Source organism: Furipterus horrens, unplaced genomic scaffold, assembly GCF_987537825.1.
Source record: "Furipterus horrens unplaced genomic scaffold, mFurHor1.1.pri manual_scaffold_7, whole genome shotgun sequence".
Lineage (NCBI taxonomy): Eukaryota > Metazoa > Chordata > Mammalia > Chiroptera > Furipteridae > Furipterus > Furipterus horrens.
This window is the reverse complement of record NW_028327177.1, coordinates 45,589,235-45,614,077: the sequence shown is the minus strand read 5'-3', so window position 1 is coordinate 45,614,077 and position 24,843 is coordinate 45,589,235. Positions and strand designations below refer to the sequence as shown.

General features: G+C 36.6%; 1 protein-coding gene across 2 annotated transcripts in view; it reads right to left on the bottom strand.

The window, feature by feature from the left end:
• TOX (thymocyte selection associated high mobility group box) overlaps nucleotides 1-24,843 on the bottom strand; it is a 318,751-nt gene that overhangs the window by 132,706 nt on the left and 161,202 nt on the right. For both annotated transcript variants that reach the window (XM_090283657.1, XM_090283658.1), the window contains exons 2-3: nucleotides 21,879-21,944; nucleotides 3,395-3,637 (exon numbers count right to left, since the gene is read on the bottom strand). In XM_090283657.1, coding sequence (XP_090139783.1) covers nucleotides 3,395-3,637; nucleotides 21,879-21,944 — 309 coding nt within the window. The remainder of the gene's footprint in view (nucleotides 1-3,394; nucleotides 3,638-21,878; nucleotides 21,945-24,843) is intronic.

Below are 24,843 nucleotides of genomic sequence, written 5' to 3'. Positions count from 1 at the left end.
CTGTTTGTCTTTAGATCCATATATAGTTGGGAATGATGTGAAAACAGCTTAGCACCCCATCTTTCTGTTCTCACTGTCACCACTCTGTGTGCCTCCTCAACACCCCTCGCCTGGTTATGACACAGGCTCCTCAGACTTTCCCGCACTGGCAGATTCCTACCACTGCTCTCCATCCAGGGAGGTGCCAAAAATGTCCTCCTACAGCACTGCTACCCTAATGCGTTTGCCGTGGAGAGCAGGGACATGAACATATGCTCGTGACATTTGCCTTGAGTGAAAACAGCCGATAATTTTTTAGAATCCATCATATCAAGCCCACAGAAGTTTGATTGATTTTGAAATCTTGGGTAAAATCTCCCAACCTGAAGTATCTAACCTGCTTTTGAAATGCTCTCCAATATGCCTCTTCTTTTCTATTTGCCCAAATCAAAACTATCTTTCAAACCCTGACTACAGTCCTGCCTTTTCTACTAAGTTTTATAAACTACCCTAACCAGATTACTGTAATCTCTTCCAACTGAAAATTCCTACTGGGTTCACCACCAATAAAACTAAATCAAGCACTTTCCTTGGCCTCTCTCTCATTGCTTCATGTCTCATTCCAATTGTTTTCAAAGTATTCACTTTTTCCTCCCTATAGTTTATAAGTTCCTAAAGACAGTAACCCTGTCTTATCAATCATTCAAGGCCTTTCAAACATTTAGACCATGGTAAGCATTTAAAATGTACACACTATGAATGGCATTCTAGATACATAATAGCTCAAAATAAGAAGTGAAGAAGCTCTGTTTCTCAAAGGAATTAGTAGACTCCAATAAAATTGACCCTTCCGACTTTATTAGATTTCTATTGCAACTTTATAATATATCAAACTCTGGATCCTGGAATCCAGCCAGAGCTCAAAGGATTAAAACAGAATTCTTATAATAAATTCAATCTCCAAATCGGTCTCTAAGACCACTCTGGCTTTAAAAATGGGTTTAATAAGGACTTAATGTTAGAATCAACATTATTAACTAGATGTATGGTGCTCAATATAGTAGCTACTTGGTACATATGGCAAAATTAAAAATAATTGAAGTGTAATAACATAAAAATTAGCCTTCCATTCACACTAGCCACATTTAAAACACTCAATAGCCAACGACTACTGTTATTGGACAATATGGATAATAGAAAAGCCATCATCAAAGACAGTTCTATTGGACAGTGCTGGTGTCTCTCCAAAGCCTCACCATGACTTGTATTATCAGCTGGGGTAGCTTTTCACTTAAGACTAAAGTGTTAGGATCAGTACTATGAGTAGGCAAAGTAGGTACCCATGTTGAGAGGTCCTGGGAAGGTTCACCATCCAATGAAAACCCAGCTAGATTCTCCTTGCCAAGAGCTGAATAGCAAGTTGGAGCTTCATCCCCCTCAGTGTAGGCTGATCAGTGCGTTCTGCTTTGTAAAGTGTTAAAAGTTCCAAGGGAAATGCTATGCTAAAAGGCAAATACCTAAGTTTGGTTTTGGACATTCAGTTGGGTGGACATAGCATAAAGAAAAGTGGATGAACAGAAGCTCCTGAGAGGTTAAGAGGAAAGCACAGTGAGGAAGGGTCAGCACAGGTGTAAGTAGGTCCAGTCCTGAGCTCCATTTGAGAAGGAGTGAATGCCATGGGTGGAAAATCTGGGGAAGGCCCAGATACATATTTGTTAAAGTTGCGCAAGAGTCTTTTAAAGAGTAAATGGTGTATTGAGAGGGTCCTAGGAATGCTAAGAAGGCAAGTTATATAAAGGAAAAGGTTTAGGGACTTAAATTATGTAATTGAATATTTCATTATCCCTCCTATGGCCCAACTCCATTCATACTATAAGGAACATAGGGGATAAAATTGATATTTTAATACACTGTCTGCTCTTCGTTTCCTTAGTGAATGGGGTGCTTATAAAGCCATTCCTGGGCACCTATTGATTCATGAACTGGATCTAAAGGTTTAGCCCCAAAGAATAGCCTATGATTTTCCAAGGTGACTACTTTTAAGTACACTATTCAGGTTTACATATTTAATAAGTCTGTTAATAATCCACTGTCTACTTAATGGAGTCATAGTAGACTTAAGGTAAATCTAGACAGGAGAATATAATATAAAATACTAAGGGAATAGTGCTGAGTTTCCTACCACTGCTAGTAATGCAAACAGGTTCTCCCCTCTTCACCAACCAGCTAGCTGCCAGTTCTTAGGAAAATCTTACACCATCATGGCATTAGGCTCTGGGCTGCATTCCCTAAAAAATGACTACTGGGGGGTTTCTTTCAACTTTCCTTCACATACACCCTTTCTGTTGGTAATTAACAGAAAAACCTTCCTGTGAAGTCATTCAAGTTAGAAATACACCCCCAAATGACTGAGATAAGTGAAAATATAAAATGCTTTCCTATCAGAAACAATATAAACAAGTTAATAAATTTGTTCATAGTGAATATGACAGCACTATTCAGCGATTTACAAAAATGACAGCATAGCTGGACTGTTAAGTGACTGAAGAATGGAAACCAAAGGGTGCTAATTCAAAGTCACTATTAGCCCTGGGGAGAGTTTTATGATGTGGTAAAAAGCTCCGTTCTTGCCACATCTTAGTGAAAATATTTTTCACCACTTGTAATATAGACAGAGATATTAAGTTTTTAGATGACATAAAGTCAGAAGGAAAGATTTTATGATAAGTCAGGGATGCTTGTTAAAAATGCAGACCTCTGGGCTCTGACTAGGGGCTGGAAATTTAATTTTTGCTGGTTTTCTTGATGACATCCATTTCCACTAAATTTGAGAAGTATGGAACATTAGAAGATTTTGAGACCAATAGGTCCAGTACACTGGAACATGTTAATGGGGATAAATTTTGATCATAAGAATTATATATCTCCAACATCAAAATGAAAATTGTTTTACGTACTTCTTTCCTATTATGTAAATTTAGGAGTTTGAAAGTGAAAAATAGGGTAGAAACCAAACTTAATAGTGATTCTTGTTCAGAAGATGTGAAAGTCATACTTGTGGTGAAGAATCCTTCACTACTGAGAAGGTAGCACCTTTAAAGAGAACTTTTTATCTGAAACTAATCAGATAGTTGGACTTTATATGTGAACAGTCAGTGTCAAACAGTACTGAGTACTTTGATTTATATATATGCATAATTAAACGTGTCATTAATTGATTTTGCTTAGACTTAAATATAAAATGGAAAAGTGCCTCAGCATTTTACAGGATTTATGGAGAACATGTTCTATAGTTTTAAAGTTATTTCTAGTTTCAGAATACTGCAGTGTTACAATTGAAAGCTTCTTGAATTTAATTTAACTTCGTCCAGCCGTTCTCTTGCTCCCCACCACGTATTGGTAAACAGATCCTTACCACGGAGATGGAGTTGGTCAGCAGTGCTCCGTCCTGCCCCAGCATGTTGGACACGGTGATTTCAGGTAGGTCCATGTTTTGAGGATGAAATGGTAGCAGGCCATTGTGGTTCATTGGGTGACACAGAGAGTGGTAACCAGCTTCAACTTCATTCAGGTGCACCAGTGAGTGTTCGGGGAGGGAAGGAGGGGTGATTGGTGGGATGTTAAAGTCTTCACTTTCCAGGCTTGGACCAGGGTAGGACTGCAAAGACACAAAGTGAGATGACTGTACATTATCATCCACTTCTTCTTTCTCACCATAAACAAACACACATGCCCCCTTCAGATATTATTACAAGCAGCATTACAATTTTGGCCAAGACATTTCCAACACTCAGATTATCCAGCCACAATTTTCACTATTATGCACAGAAGAAAATTGCCTCAAAGGCATAGCCACTTCTCATACAAAGAGTGCTTCCATTAGGCAGTTTAATTTTTTTCCAAGGAGCTGAACTCAAACAGATTTCAAAAGTCCCATTAAAATTTTCCAGAGTTTTAATCTAGCTGAATACCTTTTTCATAAGAATTGTGGGGAAGGAAGGCAATTTATAGAGTTAATGTTTGATCAAACATGTTTCATAGGACTCCCTACTGCTCAGATCATGAGATGTAATAAAATGAATTCCAGAAATTCTGAGGCAATTTGCTTTTGGGTTTTGAAAAGCTACATGCTCTGATGGGCGAAAGGAAAGTAATTAGTAAAGAAATATCTTAAAGCATGTTGCATAAGTGTGGTTGCATAGAAAGTCTGATATGAAAAAATGCCACTTAAAGCTGTTCTTGTCACAAAGATTATATCATCAAAATAAAAATGAAGATCGCTTTCTTGATTTTTGGCTATTCACATTTATTTAATTTATAAAAGTTATGTTTAGCTTTAATAAATAATATTGCAGTCATTTAAATTCAGTTCAGCCAATTTTGAAAAGCAAAATTAATGTTAATTATTATAATACAAATTTAGAAATAAAAGTCATTCACTAAAATAAATAACAATAGCTTTGGATAAAAGAGGAGAGGAGGGAGCAACGAAGGAAGGAAAGATTATATGAGGAAACTCCTGTTTAAAAATGGAACACGGCAAATGTTGAAAATGTTTGCTGCAAGATAATTTGAGGAACTGAATAATAAAATATTGCTATCAATTAACGTCAAGACACAGTGATATTTAGCAGTCCTTTATAGAGCAAATATCCTAGTATAAAAGGAAACAATTTTGATCCAGATAATTTTTGCAAAGCCTGTCTTTCAAATTAAGCGAGTCTTCATAGTATTTGAGTGCATGGGTAACAAGGACTCGTTTGTCTCACAGCACAGCGCCTGTTGAAGTGTGCAAGATTTGAAATGAGCAGGCAGAGGGTAGGAGCCAAAGAAAGTAGTGTAAGGTATTCATTGGGTGTTCCGCCAATAAGCTTCATGCTCCTGTGTCCAAGCGCCTGGGGTTATTTTTTCCAGATGGCGTCTATTTGTCTAACGGAAAGAAAATCTTCAAGTTGCACTTGCTAAATGTTGTACAACTTTTGATATATTTGTTTAGGTGCTGTCAGAAGACATGATGAAATGAAGAGCTACTTGGAACATCTGGAATTGAGACTTGGTCGCAGAGAGGCACGTGTAGGTTAGAGACTAGCGGTACATGAAGGAAAGATTTGATTCTTTTAAATATCTAAAGTTCTGCTAGAAAAGAAATCACCAACTCTAAAAGTTCAATCATCACTTGCTAAATTATCCTGCTTGCAGTGCATATCTGATCTGAAAAACATATTAGTGCTCTGTGTCAAAATTACAAGTTTGAGTAACTTCTCACTTTTGCTATATATTTTAGACCTTGTGTCTTATAGATCTAAACTGTCAGTTTGGGTACAGGTATTCATATAGGAAGAAGGATAAAAGATGTGAAACAGGGAAGTGGAAGAGAGAGGAAGCATATTTATTAATGTTGATTTCATATAAAGCACTGTGTTGAGTGCTTGGCTGTGTCTTCATCTAATTCTCACAATAATCCTTTGTGTAGCTACTATTACCCTGATTTCCTGAAGAGAAAATTAAGACTCAGAAGTTAAATTACACTTGGCTGGTAAATAATGAGCTCAGTACATACGAAGGATGAATATGTGAAGGAGGAAGGCGTTTTCATTCCTGTTATACTTACCTTTACTTACATAAGCATTTTAATTGCTACTATTTTATTAGGGAGAATGATACAAAGTTGCCAATCAACTGTTTCTGATGCACAAAATTTCATAATTTAAGAATTAGTATTAACATTAATATCAGGTCTTCCTTTGTCCGAAATTCCACCTCAGTGCCTACCCCACTAAAATAAAATATTTATATGAGCACAAAAAATTATAATTTGTCTTTTTGTCAACATTTCAAAGGTTGAACTCATTGATATATGTATTTTAAGAAGTTAATTGGTGTATTTGAAATTTTCCTGGATAAGGCACAGTTAATGCCAGCAATAAAGGAGAAAGATGTTTCTAATTTTATAAATGTCATTAAATCTCTGAAAATATCCAGAGATATTCTACCTAAGGTATACAATAATTTTACATTCTAGAATTTCTGCAATAGTTAAATCTTAATTTGTGGTGTTCTGAAGGAAGGTTTAATTGGTATCACTTTACATTCAGTAGTAACGATTATAATGCAAGTTAAGCTATATGGTTTATTTTCATGTAATTATACATTAATGTTATGTAATCCATGCACTTATATAACAAAACCACAGATTCCACAACTTAACTCGTAATGAGTAGTTATGTGGATCAAAAATTTAAAAAAAATATTTTATTGTTGTTCTATCACAGTTGTCCCAATTTTTCCCTTTGCCCTCCTCTGCAAATTTTAACAACATAAGACTACTGAGTAGTTTCTGTTCTTTACATTAGAAATAATGATATGAGTATACGCCATAAGCCTATTACAGTGAAACTAATGCCATATAAAAGTACCATGGAAATTGTATAAATGTCAAAATGTCACAGAATTTACAAAAACTTCAATGCCAAACTAATTGCTAATTTCTCAACATTGATTTCTATGGCATGACATCTTTATTTTAACATTTAAAAACTTAATAGAAATAAAAGTGACCTAACAATAGTAAGTTGTATATTAGAAACAATGTGCAATTTTGAGGGGATGTATAAATAAGATATGATTCAATATTTTCCCTTATTTCATATGAAGCTGCCTGGTTCAATGTTTGTTGAATGAATTAACAAACAAGTCATTGAATGAATGCATACATAAATGAATTAATGCTAAAATGACTTTTTAAAGGCATGAAGGTTGTGAATATACTCGTGTTATTCCTTGTGTTTGAATAAATATCTTGTATTCCCAAGACTTTGCACTGGCCATTTGACAAGAGGGTATGTAATGTTAATCCCTCAGCATGTCAGGAAGCAAAAAGTATCCTGTTAGAGATATAAAGGCTTAAGCAGTCTTAACAAAACTGGGGCAGGGTAGTTTGGTGCCTCTCTCTGGCTATTGATCTGTCGCCCCGAAATGGCTTGCGCATATTATTCTATAGTGACATAGAGGTCCCTGGGGATTCCCAAAGGTGGGTTTAGCTCTTTTTGGCTCTCAGAAGTTGTTGGAACCTAATCCCCACTGCAGGTACAATGCCAGCTAAGGACTAGGTGGAAGCCTTGGTTCCACATCAGGATCTCTTGGAGACAGCGGGTCTGGTGGCCCATGGCTAACTGTTAGCAAGGGCCAAATTAGACAAGTGGGCATAGAGCTCATGGGAGGGTACTCGGATCTGAGAAACAGGAACATCAGTGGTGTGATGACACCTGAGGCTGAGTGGCCAGAGAAGGCTTCTTCTGTTAAAACCACCCTTAGGGGGTACAGTGGGCCTTCAGCACCTGTGTACCAACTCAGGGTTCTTGTCTGACTTGGGCTTATTTTCCTCCTTCAAGTTTCAGTGAGGCCAGGAGTTTCAAGGTTCTTTCATATACTGGCTCTCTTGGGACCAAAGCATATTCCATGAGACACATAACTGTTTTTTGGGTTTTTTTGTTACCTGAGTTAGTGACCACCAAAGAGTCAATCCATGCCCTCTGAGGATCTATGGGGCTGGGTTCCAGCGTTGAATACTACAGGACCCTCAAGAAAATTATCTTCCTTATCACCCTCTATAGTGCCTTTGCCCCTCCCAGTCTAGAGATCAGAATTTTACCAGCAGTCTGAGCCATACAGCTTCCCTTCTCCACAAGGAATGATAAAAGTCAATGGTGACCATCTACACAAGTGGAAAGTATTTAGGGATAGTGGTATGAAATTCAAGCCAATACTTTTAATTTTATCTTATATCTTCATCATGTTAAAGAAAGGTAAATTGCAAATAAACATTCAAAGTGATTTGCTCCAAAACATAGCCAGTTTGCAGGAGCCAAATGATCCAAAAAACTTAAAATTATATTATTTCTATATAACCAGATTCTCCCTGATCTTAAGCTACTCACTGGTTCTAGACACAGGAGAGTTTCCCCATATGCTGGTGCTGGGATATACCATACACTGCCTACCCCTCTGTGTCCAGGGAGCAGGAGCCCAGGGTCACAGAACATGGGTTGGCATGGGCTGTACCATCACGATACTTGGCCAATTCTGGAATATGTAATATATAAATTTTTCAAGGCCACAGGGGACTGTTGGAAGCATTAAAGTATTAATTTCAAAATACAGTATCATCTTCCTCAAGAGAATATTTTTATAGTTCTAAATAATAGATTCGGTGACTATTTCAAGTAATTTTCTTAAATCCTTAACACTGAAATTTGCATATTTAGCTTATGAAGTGCTACATCTTTCTCCATGAGAAGGAGACAGATTTTGGTCTGGTTGAGAGGCCTCATAATGATTCCTTCAGTGACTGATAAGAATGGGCCACAGAATATGTCAGAAAGAATTGAAGCTCTGGAGTCCAATAGAAAGGGACTGCATCCAGGTTCTTTGTAGCATTTATTTGTGTGAATTCTTGGGAAAGTCTCTTACTTTTTGTGAGCCTAAGTATCAAAACCTACTTCTTGGGGTTCTTATGAGCATTGAAAACAAAAACATAAGTTAGGTTAAAAAAGCCCAATAATATACGTCTGCCACGAAGAAAGTTCTTATAAATGGCAGCTTTAGCCTAGCTACAGTTATTGTTAAATGGGTTTATATATGCCATCCATGGGGTCATATCCAAGAAAACAATTGGCTGTGAACAGTATGGGAGTGAATTTAGTCATCATTATACAGGAATTTCAATGATTTTGGCACTGATCAGACTTCATATTGAAGCAAAGTGTAGCCCCAGTCATACATAATTTGTTTATTTAACTGTTCTTCATAAGTAGCTAAGATAAAATTCCTCCTTTAAGAACATTCTATTGTATTTTTGAAATTAAAGAATAAAAAGATAGTGGGAAATGGTGAACAGGTGAAGGGTGACAATGACCTCATGTTCAAAGTGCCATAACTGCTTTTTCAGAGAATTCCACTGGCATACCTGTGACCCAGGCTGATCAATTCCTGACAGTCCCATTCCTACTGACCCAGGCAAAGGGCAGGAGAATGTGGAACCATAATTTCAGTATCTAAATTCTCAACAAAACTATACAAATAATTTCTAACATACTGGTTTTGTGTTAGTAGAAAAACTACCTTCCTTGGGAGATTCTTGGCAAGGTCAAAATACTAATAAAATGGATTATTTTTCAGACTAGAATCAAGAAACAGGGTTAGGAAAGTAACAGAGGATCCTTCTGATATGTTTTTACTTGCTCTGTTTGGGAGCTTTTCCAGCCTCTTACCTAAAGCCACTGTCATTTTCCATGTGCAATCTACTCCAGTCTCCCCTTCAGTGAAAAAGGAAAGCAAATTTCTCACCTCATCTTTGGAAGACTTCATTCTCCCTGTCTGTTTAATTACTCACATTCCTTTTTAATCATATTGCTTTACATATTCTATGACCTGTGTATCCTGTTTACATTATTGTCTCCTTCTGCAATCCACATTGCCTTTGGCTACGGCCTGTTCTTAATTTTTTATTCTTATGCTACATTATTACATCTGGAAGTGGGATGTTAATTAGGCTGATTTTAATTTTGACTACAGAGAATTCTTGTTTTCATACTGTCTAGAGAGTGTTAATATATGCTGACCAGGAACAAAAAATGGGAACTCTCTTCTGGCCTTTGCCTTTTCTTCTCTTTTTAAAATCTAGTTTCTCCACCAGATGAACCTTGCATTTGTGGGTCGCTGTCCACATATTGCAATCATTATATAGAGCACTCAATCTTTGGTGACAAGAAGTCCCATAATTCAGAAGAACTTAAAAAATATCATCTCATACATATCTTTAAATTATGTGATGGTTTCATGCAATCATGCATACACTAAAAATATGGCTATGGTTATAACATTGTAAAATATGTTTTTCATATAGCTCTTTATTTGAAAGATAAATAAATAGCACTGCCATCAAATGTATATAGAATGCCTTAATTTTTAACTGTAACATAATTCCTGAAAGTTCATGATAGAAAAATGCAGGGGTGGGTGGGCGGGGCAGGGGAGAGCAAGCAGGGAAAAATTGGGTCAACTGTAATTGAACGACAATAAAATTAATAAAAAGGAAAAATGCCAATGCTTGAACATGTTTCATCTTCTATTATTGAAAATTCTTGTAGTATGATTCAAATAACAGAATAGAAAGCAAACTGAGTTCATTTGAAAAATAATAAATGTACTCCGCATGTTTTCATAAGTTAAGATATTGCATGTAATGGTGATTTCTCTCAAAAGAGTTTAAACAGCATCAACATTATCTCCTATTTCTTTGAGGAGACTTTCAAAGTGGGTAGCTTTCAGATTCTTTTGTCTCTGCATGAACAAGTGTTGATAGCTTGAGACTATAATGTATTACTGTGGAAAGCTTCAGTCTGTTACATAAATCATCTTAACACTCAGCAAGAATTGTCCAACAGTGCCATTGATGTGCTCAAGCCAATGATCCTGCAAACAATTTTTTTGTCTTTCTTCACATGTTAGACAATAGCAATAAATCATCTTCATTTAAAAACACACAATGTACTAATTTTTCAAGCAACAGTTATCAAAATACAATATTTGGTAGAAAGTACATTTATTTTATTTGTGCTCATTAATTTTTGTAACTGGTATTGAGTAAGTGAATGACTATCTCACTCTCCATAGAAACATGTGTTGTCCACCTACTATGTGTAAGGCATCCTGCAAAGTATGATTTGAGATACAAAAAAAATTATAAGATGCAGCTTGTTAGAAATGAATTTGAAAAGATATAAGTATTTAGGCTCCCAATAAGGAGCATGTTCAAAGTGTCAGGCTTAGTAATATAAGAGTGTAAATAAAAGAAGAATTATTTGAAGCTTGGATGCTAAAGGAATTATTATAAGCAGATTTACCCTTATAACAGAGCCCGAAGACCAGACATTTCTGCTGAGATGCAGTAAGTGATCAAGGGAGGTACACAAAACTGTCAAATGAAGGCCTCTAGACAATGAAACAAGGAGGTTCCACAGCAAAGTCAGGTTCTTAGTCTTCAAGAAAACTTCAAGGGCAAGACTGGCTCCACCAATCAAAAAAGATATTTGGGGTACTAGGCCCAAAGCAAGCATCTTTTGGATTTGGCTTTTATTGGATTATGATTTTTACGTTATGAGCAAAGTTTGAATGAGACCAAAAAACAGAGTCAACTTGATGTCACTCCAGAGAATGTCTGACATTGGCTCTTCCAAGGGCTAGAACTGGGTAAACCCAGCCCCTTGTAGTAAGATTAGCAAGCTGAAGCTTTGAGGATCCAGGGGGATCCCAGCAGTACACCAAGCGCTCTCAGATGAGGGGTGGGTGGGGCAGGACTGTACAACACTCCTCTGTGAATCATGACTGCTGCCAGGGCCACCTCTCCAGGGACTTCCAGAATAGTCCTTAACATTTACATATACACATTTCTACTGTCATAATTCGTTAATGATACTGAAATGGGGAACAGATCCCCCCCTCTATTGTTTGAGGGTCTTCATAAGTCTACAAGCTGCATTTTTAGGAAATATTTTAAAGCCAAGTGTTATGTGCAGTTGTTATAAGGGCCTCCTGATCTCTGGCTAAAAAATAATAGAGGGGAAACAAACAATGTACTCCCACTACCACCCATGGCCCACACATGGATGATTAAGGAGAGCAGACCGAAGTGCAGGGACTATTTCTGAAAACTCGGTGGGGCCCAAGTATGTTCTTCTGGTAACAGGTCATCATTGCATATTCAGTGTTTAAAGGGGATCATTAAAACATTCAGATGTAATTGTCTGACATACAATTTTATGTACAAATGCAGTTTACACTTTTTAAAAAGTTTTACAGATGCTTTCAATTCTTACATTCAGTTAATATATTCTGATATTTAGTTTTATACCTTTTTGTTTCATTTTATAAATAATCCACATTAACCAGAAAAAAAAAAACAACACTGAAGATATGTGTGAAAATAATCACTCTTAATTCAACTATTCTGAAAAACACACATATGCTATTAAAATGTGTATATTTTAAGATATTTTTTAGTTTGTATTTTCTATTTTGTTTGGTGGTTTTGTTTTCTCACATTATTATAATTTTTAATTATATTTTTTAAAAGTCAGAAATGCAACATTGAGCTAGAGATGCTACCTGCAAAGCTCAGCTCATCTCTTAGTATATGTAGTTACTGAACTCCTCTAAGCCTTATCTGTAAAATAAGGACGATAAATAGTAATCAATTCATTAAGGGTATCTATATAGATATCAAGATTAACCCCTTGAGTGCCAATGTCACTGTGAGCGACACTGACAAATTTTCCCAAAAGTGCCAGCATTGCTCTCAGCGACTCTTTTTTCGATGACTATAAGTGTAAATAACAATGGAATAATTCATATTTTGTGTTTTGTTCTTTTTTGTACCTCAGGTTATATATTGCTATAACTTTTTCTCATGTTGATCCAAATTTCGAATTACACATGGCACTCAAAGGGTTAAATGAGGTAAAATAAATAATTTGGGTAATATTATACTGGCTCATAAGAGAATCAGTAAATGTCAACTACATTATTATTATTATACCATCATACAATTTAATCTGATCACTGAAAATGGATTTTGAATAACTTCATGTCAATTAATATCACTACATTATTATCTAATAGCTATATATATTTTTAAGTATATTTTATATTATGTCATTGTGTGCATGTTCTACAATTTATTCCCTTGGATTTCTATTATCAAACATTGAAGGTGTTTCTGATTTTTCTGTTAAGAAGCAAAGTATGACAAAAACCTTATATATTTTCTCCTTGAGATAATGTTCTAGAGCACTGTATTTATGCTGAAATGGAATCACAGAATACTCACTTGAGAGAAGACCTCAGAGACTATGCCCCACTTTACAAGCGAGAAAACTGAGGCCCAAAGAGGTTAAATGACCTGCTTGTATTTAGAGAACTAGATGGGCAGAGGGGAAACCCATAGCATCATTACAAAGCTGTTTTTTTATATTTAGTAATGAAATAAAATGCACTGGGTTTTAATATACCATTTTAAAATACTTATGGCCTTTGAGCTTTAATAAATTTTCTTTTTTAAAAAACCTGAGTGAAATGGTTTTTTTCTTATGGTCAGTTTCTATTTGCTAAATCGCAAGCAGGTAGACAATACAGAGTTGAACATTCAGTGTTGGCCTATTTTTTATGTAGGTAATTTATATGCAAAGTAAAAAAACATGCTGTGTTTATGGCCATTCTCAATTTTGACTTTTGTGTAGAAATCAGCAAATGTTGACTATGTAAACACGCATGCTTCATAAGCAAGGCCTGGTCCCTTGGTTTGGCTTCTGCCTCAAACAAGGAACAGAAAATGGAAAGAGTTCCCGTTTGTATTCATCACCCTCTCACAGGCTATTCCTACTCTGGAACGTTTCACAGGCACCCACTGCATGGGGGTGCCTAGATATTTGAGGATCATCTCACTCCCTAAAGTCTTTGCTACAAAGGGAGCTTGTAGTGAAGTGGAGCTGAAGATGGGGACATGGAAGAAAAATAGTGTGAAACAACTGGAGAGAATTTCCTGTTTGATAAAGATGAAACCTGTTATCCTTGAGCTACTGGAAGTGGGATCCCTGTGGAAGAATAGAAAGGGTGAGTGTCTTCTATGGAAATATCTCCTGTCCTTGTTTTCCTTCTGGAGGATGGAAGGAAAAGTGCTGCAGGCGGGAAAAGTCCAGAACCCTGACAAGGGAATAAGAGGTAAGAGGACAGCAGTGACGGCAAAGGCGTGGAAAAGAATGGAAAAAAAGGAGAAGGAAGGAATTGCTGGTCCGGATAAAAGAAGCCAGGATCAGTTAATAAACACCTCATCTTGCCAGCTTTTTATGTGTGTTTGGACAGATAAAAGATTGCTGCTTTTTCAGGTAAAAGATGGTCATATATCTGCAGTTTCATTTGATTCAACTTAGTGTTTTCAGAGGATTCACACACACATTCACGCACTGTAGTTATCTCAACGCTAACAAGGGCTGAGGTTAGGGCGGCAGCATTCTAGAATAAAATGCAAATATAAACTAGCTGACCAAGGATGGGTTCTGATGTGGGCGTTAGGCCTTCCCAGGCCAGAATCCTAACTCTGATAGCTACTATTTTTTTGGATTTTTTTTTGCCCATCATTCTACCTCTCTCATCCTTGCTGAATTATTCTAAGGATTGAGATAATGTATGCAAAGCCTTTGCTTAGTGCCTTGCCAGACGCAGGTAGTTGCCAACTCACAGTTATTATTATCGTTATGGATCTAAGTCATCTATTACACTGTGGGTAGGGGAATGTTAACCTAAAATTCCAGCCAAGCAGAAACTTTCTACTGAAAGTTACCATCATGTTGACAAGCAAGAAGTTAAATTGAAGTCAGAGTATAAGAAATAAACATTTGGATGCTCACAGTACAGATGAGCCCAGACTGCCCCCTACCAAGGCAACTTCTGTATCGGGCTACTTGCCTTGCCCCACACCTGTGATCCTACTGCCTGTCCCCTGTCCCCAACCACCATTCCTCTAAGGCCCCTTGCTTTCTGAGTTCAGAAAATAACTCACAGTGTGTTTAGCTCTTCTCGAGAGAGGGCCTTCTCCTGAAATGCAGAAAAACCCAGCTGCATACAGGGAAGCCTTCATTACTGGTCTCAAATCATGACCAGGCTATTCTATTTGAATAATTTGATGTTAGGACTCAGAAGTCACTTGTTTGACTGCTAGCAAAAGAATCAATCATCATAACTTATAAACAGCAAGGAATGTATAAAGAACATTTTTCAAGACAGTCATCAATTACTTTCAAAGCATCAGGGTTATAGGTATAAATTTTTATATCTAAACTGTGAAATAACATAGGTGAGAAAAAACGTAGGAGAAAGGGAAAAAACGGATATAAATGACAATGAAACTGAAGCCTTCTTAGTGTTTCTGGGAAGTCTACCTCAATCTGCTCCCAAACCGAGGAACTGAAACTGCAAAGGGAAACTTGACACTGTTTTGAAGGTGTTTGGGTGGCAGATGAACATATAAGAAGGATGTCTCAGAAGAGATGCAGGTGGATGGAAAAAACCTCAGCTTTTCCAAGCCTCAGTGTTCATATAGCGAAAATGGACAAAATCGCTTTTACTTGATATATTGGCATATTAAAATTTGAGGGTTTGTTTAGAACAATCTTTAAGTGCCTTGGAAATGGAGATAGATGACATCATTCAACACATTACTATCTTAAAGTGAAATATTATGTTTAGTTTTTGGACATTCTTTAGTGACAGATTTATTATAATAAGTGCCAGGAAAAAAATCTAATGTGTTACACCTTGCAAAATTTAACAGGGGAGAGCACTTAATTTTCTTAGTTGTTCACGTGCTAAAGTAAAAAAAAAAATCTCCAAAATGCAATTCTGAACAAGCCAAAGGGTTGTTTTCAAAATGTGTCAACTGCAGCTGGTTAAGTTGTCAAGCTGTGCACTAGAGCCACAGCACCTCTTCCCAGCACCTAAATGTCTTGGTGTCACTTGACAGTTGCCCACTGAACAAATGATCCTCCAAATGGAGCTTGGATGCTTTGAGAATCTATTTTGAATCTTTTACCACCAATGTTATTCCATTCAGATATTTTCATAATTTTTATCACTGAAATTTATTTCCCTAATGCTCGCAAAACATAGTATTAGACAATTATAATAAAATTCTTGAGCATACTCAGCAACAAACATTCATTTTCTGAAATAAAAAATGAGTCTTATGTTCACAAATCCCACAGCCTGGAAATCTATGTGATACACAACATTTAACCTGTCAGCAGCCTCATTAGTGTCAATGAGTAGGAACTGGCAATCAGTAGATGGTGTGCTCTACATGTGTTTATGTTTTAAAATGTTCCTGAAATAGCTCCATTATAGAGGTTGATATAAAACACTTCTACTGGACAAATGAATTTCAGTTTAAATTTTATGGTCTATTTAAATGTTTTTTGAAAAATTCATATTTCTCCTGTTAAATGATCATTTATAGTTAACAGTCAAAACCCAACTAAAAAATAATAAATAATAAAGACTTGGGTAAAGAATCATCTGAAGTTCAACCACACCAATATGTAAATAATCAAGAAAATATGCAGGAAGACTGATGTATGTTTGGCTATCAAGAGCCCTAAGATATATGTTTGGATGGTGCCCGTATTCAGTATCCATACCACTATTAAGACATTTTTATAAACTGTAAGAAATATGTGAGCTATTTCAAGATATAATTCTGAAAAACAGACTTCCATGTAAGAAGCCAATTTAAGAAGAAAACAACATAAACAATAGTAACTTGTGTGCTCAAATGAAGCATCTTTTTAATTTTGAGTAATGAAGATGTCAAGCCAAATGCTAGAGTAGTTTAACTTAATTAGGTGGCCTATTTTTCCAGGCATCCTTTCATTTCCCATTGAAAACTCAGCTTGTATGCAAGGCAACAAGAGCAATTTTGTCTGTAATGAATGCCTCCGGGACTGCGCAGGGTAATCATTTGAATGCTACACCGAAGACTGGTTTGAGTAACTAGTTTGGGCTTGTTAAGATGCCAGACTTTGTTGGACTAACTAGATTATTCAAAGCATGGCAGCTTTGCCATTTTATTGGGTCAATGGTCAAAAAGTCAAGTAGACTTTACGCTTGAAACTTCTGCCAAAAGGAACCAATCTAAAAGTAATTGGTCTAATTTATAGTTCAAATTTATGTCATCATCATGGACATTTTATGGCCCATAATCAAGAATTTTTTTCAAAAATGCTCTTAAAAATATACTATGTATGCCCCTTTGTTATACCTCATTTACATTTTAACCTAGAAATTTTTCTCATTTGAAAAACATGTAATTAAAAATATGGATATAGTTATTAAAATGTCTGCAAACTCAAAACATTGTAATTCTAAGAGATTTAATAAAATATTGTATAAAACAGTACTTGGAGAGTCCTCTTGTTTCCAGAGCCATTGTATTGCTGATGACAAACAGTGACATGGTATCATTGTAAGAATAACTCCTATTATTATTTAGTTCATTATCACACTAATTCTTTGCGTCCTGTACTTGACACTATTTTCTGAGGAGGTGGGAGAGTGGCTTCCTTTGTTAATGTGTCGAGGCATTCACACCAGACAGAGGAGTGCTAGTAGAATGGAATAGGCTGGGCCAGATTTGCTAAGTGTCTGCAATGCAGGGCTGAAAATCATTGCAACTAGAACACTCAGAATAAATGTGATTTTAAAATATATACAAGATAAATGAATTCATTTCCTCATCTTTCAACAAAAATTGTTGCATACCTCTGATGTGTCAAACATTATTCTATGCACAGGAGATCCACAGAGAAACAAGAGTGAGTGCTACCTTCAAAAGCTCATAATCAGATGGGAAAAAAAATTGGTCCCAATTTTAGCATGCTGCATGCCACAGAGGGGCAAATATGTGCCTCGATAACTCCAATTTGCACACACTAGAGGCATGAAGGTGTGTAAGTGGGGAAGAAACATGGATCATTCAGCAACAGTGAGAGGAGAAATGAAAAGGTGAAAGTGAGATGAGATGTGACAAGTTAATGAGAAACTGTGGGTCCCAGAACTCAGGCAATAATTATATACAGGGAAAAGAGGAGACAGATTCAAAAGTTATGCAAAAAAGTAGAACCAACACTATTTGTGATTAACTTGAGGCTGAGTGATAAAAGAGACTGTCCAAGTCTCTGTCTTGGAAGACTGGGTAGGTGGTGTTAACTGTTATGACTATAGGCAATAAAGGGAAAAAAGAAGTTTAGGAGGTGAAGGAGTAGGTTGGAGGGGAGGAATTTCAATTTGATGCATTGATATGTTTAGTCTGAGCTGTTGCAGGGACAGGTGTATAGTAAAGTTAAAAATCAAACCCGAACGCATATGAGAAAACTGCCCTAGATACATAAATGCCCTTCAGCTTTTGTGTTCAAAACATGTGGTATAAAATATATGTCCCATACTTCACTGTAAGATTCTGAGAAAAAATATTGGTCTATTTGATCACCGTTATTTTTTAACTTTGAGATTTGAGGGCCTAGGTAAGAGACAATTTCAGTGGGGGAAGGAGGAAAGAAGCAGAGAGAGAAACCTAATCATGACCTGAAAATAATATAAAATGGGGTCTCATTTAATATTTTTGAGTTTATTATGATGCTCAGAGTTAACAACAAAAATTAGTTGATGCTTAAAGGATAACTGTTCATGGAAAGAAGGAGGAAGAAAGGAAGTAAAAAGGGTGGAGGGAAGGAGGAAAGGAATGAAGGAAACAAAAAGAAATGGTTTAGTGGAGTACAGGCCAATGTCAAGGAGGAAGTGAATTACTGAAAATATGTTCCAATCAAGTAACCAAAGCTGCTTCTTGACCTGGAACCAGAAAAATCTTTTTATTTCCCCTATTAAGCAATTATTTCTTATATAAAAAGGCCAGTTCTTTTCAACCATTTTCCCACAGTATCCCAAGTAAGGTGTGCATGAGAGGTGTTCTTATGTCAGAGAACTGATTAAATATGTTGCCTGTGGATGTGGAAAGCTTGGAATGAACAGGTAGCCATGGAAAATGATATTCTGGGAACTCCTAGAGAAGAAAAACCAATGAGAAAAAGTAATGGCACATGTTCAAAACTAAACATAAATGAATTATTAACCTTTGTGTCATTGAAAGTTCTGATCAAGAGAACCAGACTCCTGTTTCCTTTGATGTATGCAATTCAAACGTACATTTATATCTTGAGTACAACCATAGATGAGGAAATAAAGAAGGTACTATAATTCTAGGGGCTGGAATTTTTTAGGAGAAGAGAAAGACACATAACATGTGAATCTGAGTGGGCCTGGGAGATTCTGGAGAAGTATCTGAGCTCTGGTGAGAAGCCCAACCCTCTCGGTCTTACTGTTGTGTATTCTGGCACACTGGTCAATCAAATGGGACAGGGTAAGGATGAGAAGGGAGTGAGTTTATGAAGGACTGTTAGCTAATCTTCAGTTGGCTTCCCTTTCATTAGTCTACTCACACTTTCCCACAAACTCTGAAGGAGGGAACCTGCAATTTCATAAGGTATCAGGCCACATGAGTCCTCGTAGCCAGGGTCTGGAAACACAAAGAAACCTTGCACTGCATGGTTCAAATTTTATCCAGAATAAGAAAAATTTAAATGGTGTTAAGATTAAAGCACTGAGTGGTCAGTGTACTTTATTAAAGGAGAAAATAGCCAATATTCCAAGAATGGAGCCAGAAAGAAGTGGAAATGTCATGTGTTTGTATTACATCTCATCAGGCTTATTATGTGGTGGCATATTTAACTTAAAAGCTGCCTATCAATTACAAAATTATATGCAAAAACTTTAAGGGTTTGTATACACCCACTTAAGAGGTATAGAATGCATGTGGTGGATAGTGCCGAAGAGCCCTTTGGGACTGCCTAAAAGAGTATCACTAATTTTTATTGTGTACTTCCATTGCTGGAGCTATTGCAGCATTGGCTTTCTATAAAAATCATTTCAAGTTCAGAATTATGCTATTTGCTTGCAGCAACATCACAGGAGCAGTAGTACACCATATGTTCCTACTTAGCAACTTAGTCTATAAGTCTCAGAGCATGTACTGATTTGAAAATTGAACAGGAATTATAATTGTTGAGTGATGCTATGAGGCAAGTTGTCTTGGATTACTAAGCTATGCAGATGTTTGATGTTATGGAGAAAAAGAACAAAACTTTTTTTTTATTTCCTGCAGGATGACTAAAATCTTATTTATGATTGCCAAAAGGGATAAATTGATTAAAATCCCCTAAAAGAATACCTGGTAATGAATTCCTGAACACACCATATTACAGTAAACAAAAGGAATGTTAAGTGGAAAATTTAGCTAAGGCCATTCAACTTATGTAATTTGTGAAGTTTATTTGCCCCAGAGTATGTATTATCTTACATTAGTCTAATTTTTAAAAGGAACACATTCTAAAACATTTTAATGTGTGCTACATTATTAAAAAATAGTTTGATTCTGGCACACACAAAGACAAAGTATTTGGAGCTCTTACTCCTTCATAAATTTTATGACATTCTTAGTAAGTCCTGACTGAAATATTAAGAAAAATAATGTTATTTGCTTAATTTTAGTCAGGGCTTACTATTATCCGTTGTACTTGAATTAAAAAATCTAAGGGCTCAAGCTCTTATGATGTATATGCTTTGAATTTCTAATCCTTTATCCAAAAGTCAAGAAGGACATAATGATTCTCTGAGAGGGAGCAGCTGCTTTATAACAGCAATCATTTATTGAGTTTGTGTTTCTACTGTTTCAAACAAATTCAATTAGCTCTTACACTTCAAAACCCTAAAGGCACCGAAGAGATGATACTGGGTTGCTCTAATCTAATAGTAATACTAAACTTGTCAGTACAGTTTTGGGATTGATGGTTAGAAGAAAATTAATAGTAACATTTTTCATTTTTTAATCAAACAGTCCTATTCAGAACCACCTATGGATCTTGGAGGCTACTTAGCAGAATGAATTCAGTTCAGTAAGAATTTTAAATGCAAAGCTCAGCCTTCCAAAGGTATTCTGGTGTGAGCAACTCCGTTGAATGGGAGGAAATGTAGTCCGGATCTTTGAACTTCACAATGACCTTTTAGTCTGAACAATAAAGCATGGTTTCTAGAATGTCTGCCAGAGGAGGCAGTGAACATAATGACTTCGAAATGCAAAGTTCATGGAGAGTCAGGCCTGCCTCTGTTTTGAGTTAAGCACAAGACATTGTGTTCTTAGAGAAATTTCAAAGCCCCACAAAGTGCACCACTAACATATACATTAGATTTAATTCACTGACAACCACCATGAAGAACAATAGAAATTTTATAATCCCCCTGCCCCCACCCTTCCTAGTTAACAAGCCTATTTCAGCAGATATGTAGGCATTGAAAACTACAATACTATGCTAGAGTTTCCGTCATAATCACTGTTACAAGAAACTCCAACCTACCATGGTTTTACAGTCTTCTAGGAAAAAAACACATTCAAGCCCACAAAATGCTCCCACGAACTCACACTCACCTTCATTCATTCATTTGTTTATTTTTGCTTACAATGTTCTTACATATTATGTTATGCTGGAACCCTAGGGAAGTTATAATTTTGCTTTAAATGCTTTTGCTGGATCAAAGGCCCTGGTCTTAAGTATCTAAAAATAAATAGCCAAGCATTTACTTTTATAAATATAACCATTGGACTTTTGTTGTCACTTCTCATGATTAAATACTTCGTCAACCATTTCCAGCAAAATGGATACAAACGTGCCCTCAAAAGGTTTCAATCATATCATACATTTTGGTTTGAAAACTACCCACCCAATAGATTCTGAAAGCAGCTGTATAGTGCTGATCGGCCATGTGATTTTGGTTATAAATATAACATTTCACTGAAAACTGCCCCAACAGTGGATAATTAAAGCTATTTGTGACATGTGTAGCTTATAATGATTAACTTGTCTCTAGTCAGAAGCACAAATAACCTGCACCTGTAAAGACTTTATTTCCTAAAGGTAAAACAACTGTTTAGCAAAGATCATGCTGGCAAAACAGCTGCTTGCCGTTCTGGAGGGGAAACAAGGTAGTATCTTTCAACAAATGCCAACTCCGGTGTTTTATCAGCTCTATCTCATTAGCTGGAAACAAGGCTTAAATGCTTTGTTTATAAATTATGATTATTCCTGATTGCAGCAGTTACTGATAGTGCTACTCATTTGCAATGCAACTCTTTGAATTTGTTTAATTACAATTTGAAACAAGGCAGAGAAGATTAATTAACCCACCTGGCTGGCTGGCACATAGTCCTGGCTCGGCTCTGTCATGCTCATGTACATGTTCTCACCGTCAAACTGCGAATGAAATAATAGTAAACATTGAGCAATCTTGACTGTGTGCAGAGTTTTTGTTTTTGTGTGTGTGTGTATCTTGTTTGTTTGTTTTGTTTTGTTTTGTTTTTCACCATCAAGCTAAAAAACAGTAGCCATAAAAAAATACTGTGTTTGGGAATACAAAAAATCTGTCCTACTGAGTGAGCCACATCTTTTCTTTGATGTTTCTGTTGTCATCCTTCCTGACCTTGGATGTCAGTGATTTGGAGTAATTAGTGCTCTAGTAATTACAGCAAGCAAGCAAGAAATGAATGGTTTCCTTTCATCTGCAATCTGTTTTAAAACAAAATGGCTCATTTTGTGTAGCATGTATACATATTGCAGTTTAGTTGTAATGAAGTATTAAATGAATGGCACACTTTCTGGGGGAAGAAAGATAATGGAAAATAAACTAAGGCACAGCTCAATGCATTCTGAGTTTAGCTCTCAAAAATGAAAAAGTGCAGTGGTTTCATAATAGACTAAAACTGGCTTCATCACAAGTCTTATGATTAAAAATTTTAGCTTTATAATAATATTTGAAAAAAGCATGTGCCACTACATCCATGGCTAAGAATGATGATAATAATAAATAACAATAAAAATATACAGGCTTGATGATTAAATTTCCATCTCTGAAGTTTTTCAATGACATAGAATTAATATAAGTATTACAAATGCATAGAAATTTATACACAAATTTACAAGTTAGGAATAAGATGGGAGGAGAAAATTCACCAGGCAGGGCAACTGCAGAGCGATACAATAGTTCATGCAACAGCAACAACAACAACATACTCTCCATTATTTGGGCTTTTGAAAGCAGTAATCACTGCATTCATATTTAATCCTTAGCTATCTTTAGTCACTTGTTAAATGGGCAAGGCATTCCTTTTTTCGTTAGAGGAAAAATGTTCCCAAGAAAATAATCAAATGGACTAATACATCTGGTTTCAAAGAGCTGAGTTTGAATATACTTTCATTGGCAGACTAATTTCAGACAGAGGAACTTGAAAAATTACAGTACTTTTCAAGGCAGAATGATGTTATTGATGGAGGTACAAGCACAAAGTAACATGGATATAATTTATATGCCATCAAAAAATTGTGTTATAGACATCACATTCTACTACCAATGAGGTGCTAGTACAGGAGGGCTGTACAAAATACAGGTACACACCAAAGCCTCTGAATTGTAGTCAGCAACAGTGGGTGCCCTGAAGATTCACATAAACATCAGCTGTACGTGTCAAGACCTCCCTGAGGACATGGAAGCACTGACGAGGTTAAGTTCAAGGAACCAAAGGATATCCTCACTCATTACCCTGCAAATATATTTCATGTTACGTGAACAAACTTATCTAAACAGATATGAAATCACTTTTTGAATGACATGGTTGTTAAGACAAATCAGAAATAGCACACTTAGAAAAGACTAACTGGACATTTTGGTTCCTTTGTCCTCTGGCTTAAGAGCCTGAGTCCAAGTAACTTACCCAAGGTTGCTTTTCCATGAGTCAGGTGATCAATCACCTTCAACCCAAAGACATTTCTAACCCTAGACAATCTGTCTGTTCCTCCTGACAACTGAAAACCTGACAAAGCATCATTTAGCATTTCTCCACCCACATCCACTGTTGGTTTGTTTGCAAATATTTTTAATGTTAAGATGCCAAAGAACCACTTAAAATATGGACAGTTTCTCTGACTATAACAAACTAAATTGAACAGAAGTAGTGAAGTGAATCAAACACTCCACTGCCTATGCATATTCTATAAATGTGTTACTTTCTATTCCATCTTCTTTAACTCATTTGCTAAATCTGGTGTCATTTTCAAGCCAACTAAGGCTTTGGAGTTTTGGTTTTAGTCTACCCAAAGTCTATGCTAATTAAGCATATTCAATGTTACTGCTCTTGGTAAGGACTCTTTACTCAAAAAATTCCAATGTTGAATCATATAGACTTCCAGCCAAGATGGAGGCTTAGACTGACACACTCGGTCTCTCTCTACAACTAGAAAGGAATACAACTATCTCAAAACAAAAGATAACTAGAAATTCCAGAAAATAAAACTACATGGAAGCCCAACGTATGAAGTTATAAACCAGCGGTGCTTGTTGGATGGGTACGGGGGGCAAAATCAGGTGGTGCTGTTTGTGGTAGCAGCAGAGACAGCAGCAGGGGGAGCAATCCTGGCTGCAGTCAAGCCCAGGCAGCTCACGACCCAACTCTGGGAAAGGCAGCCCCCACACTGCCTTGGATGGTGAGGCCCAGAGGGCAGGGGGACAGATCCCAGTCTCCCAGCAGAGAATAACGGCAGGAATCCATCTTGGACCCCCGCCCCCACTCAAAGCGCCACAGCACGTCGAAAAAGGTCACCAATCGCCGCCAGTCACCGGGTAGTGACGAGTACACAGGGCTCTGCCCCCTATAGTTTACCCAGAAAGCAAAGCAAAACACAAATCTGTCAAAATGAGGCAGACAACTATAGAAATCCCAGTGACGCAGCTCACCAGACAGCAGATGAAGAATCTGAAAGATGAACAAATAAGAAATCTTTCACAGGCTCAATTCAGAGCTATAGTCATTAGGTGGCTTAAAGAATTAACAAAAGATTTGGAATGAGATGAGAAAGGATTGAAAGCCACTCATACTGAAAAGAACGAAAACACATACGAGATAAATGGTGAGGAAATAAAATTCAGAGATCAAATCAACAAACCGGAACATAGGGAAGGAACAAATAGTCAACCAGTACGGAAAGAGGAAACAGAAAGCAAGGAAAGTGAGGAGAGGATCAGAAACCTCTGGGACAGCTATAAGAGATCAAACATTCAGATTATAGGATCGCCAGAGGGTGAAGAAGAAGAACTAGAAAT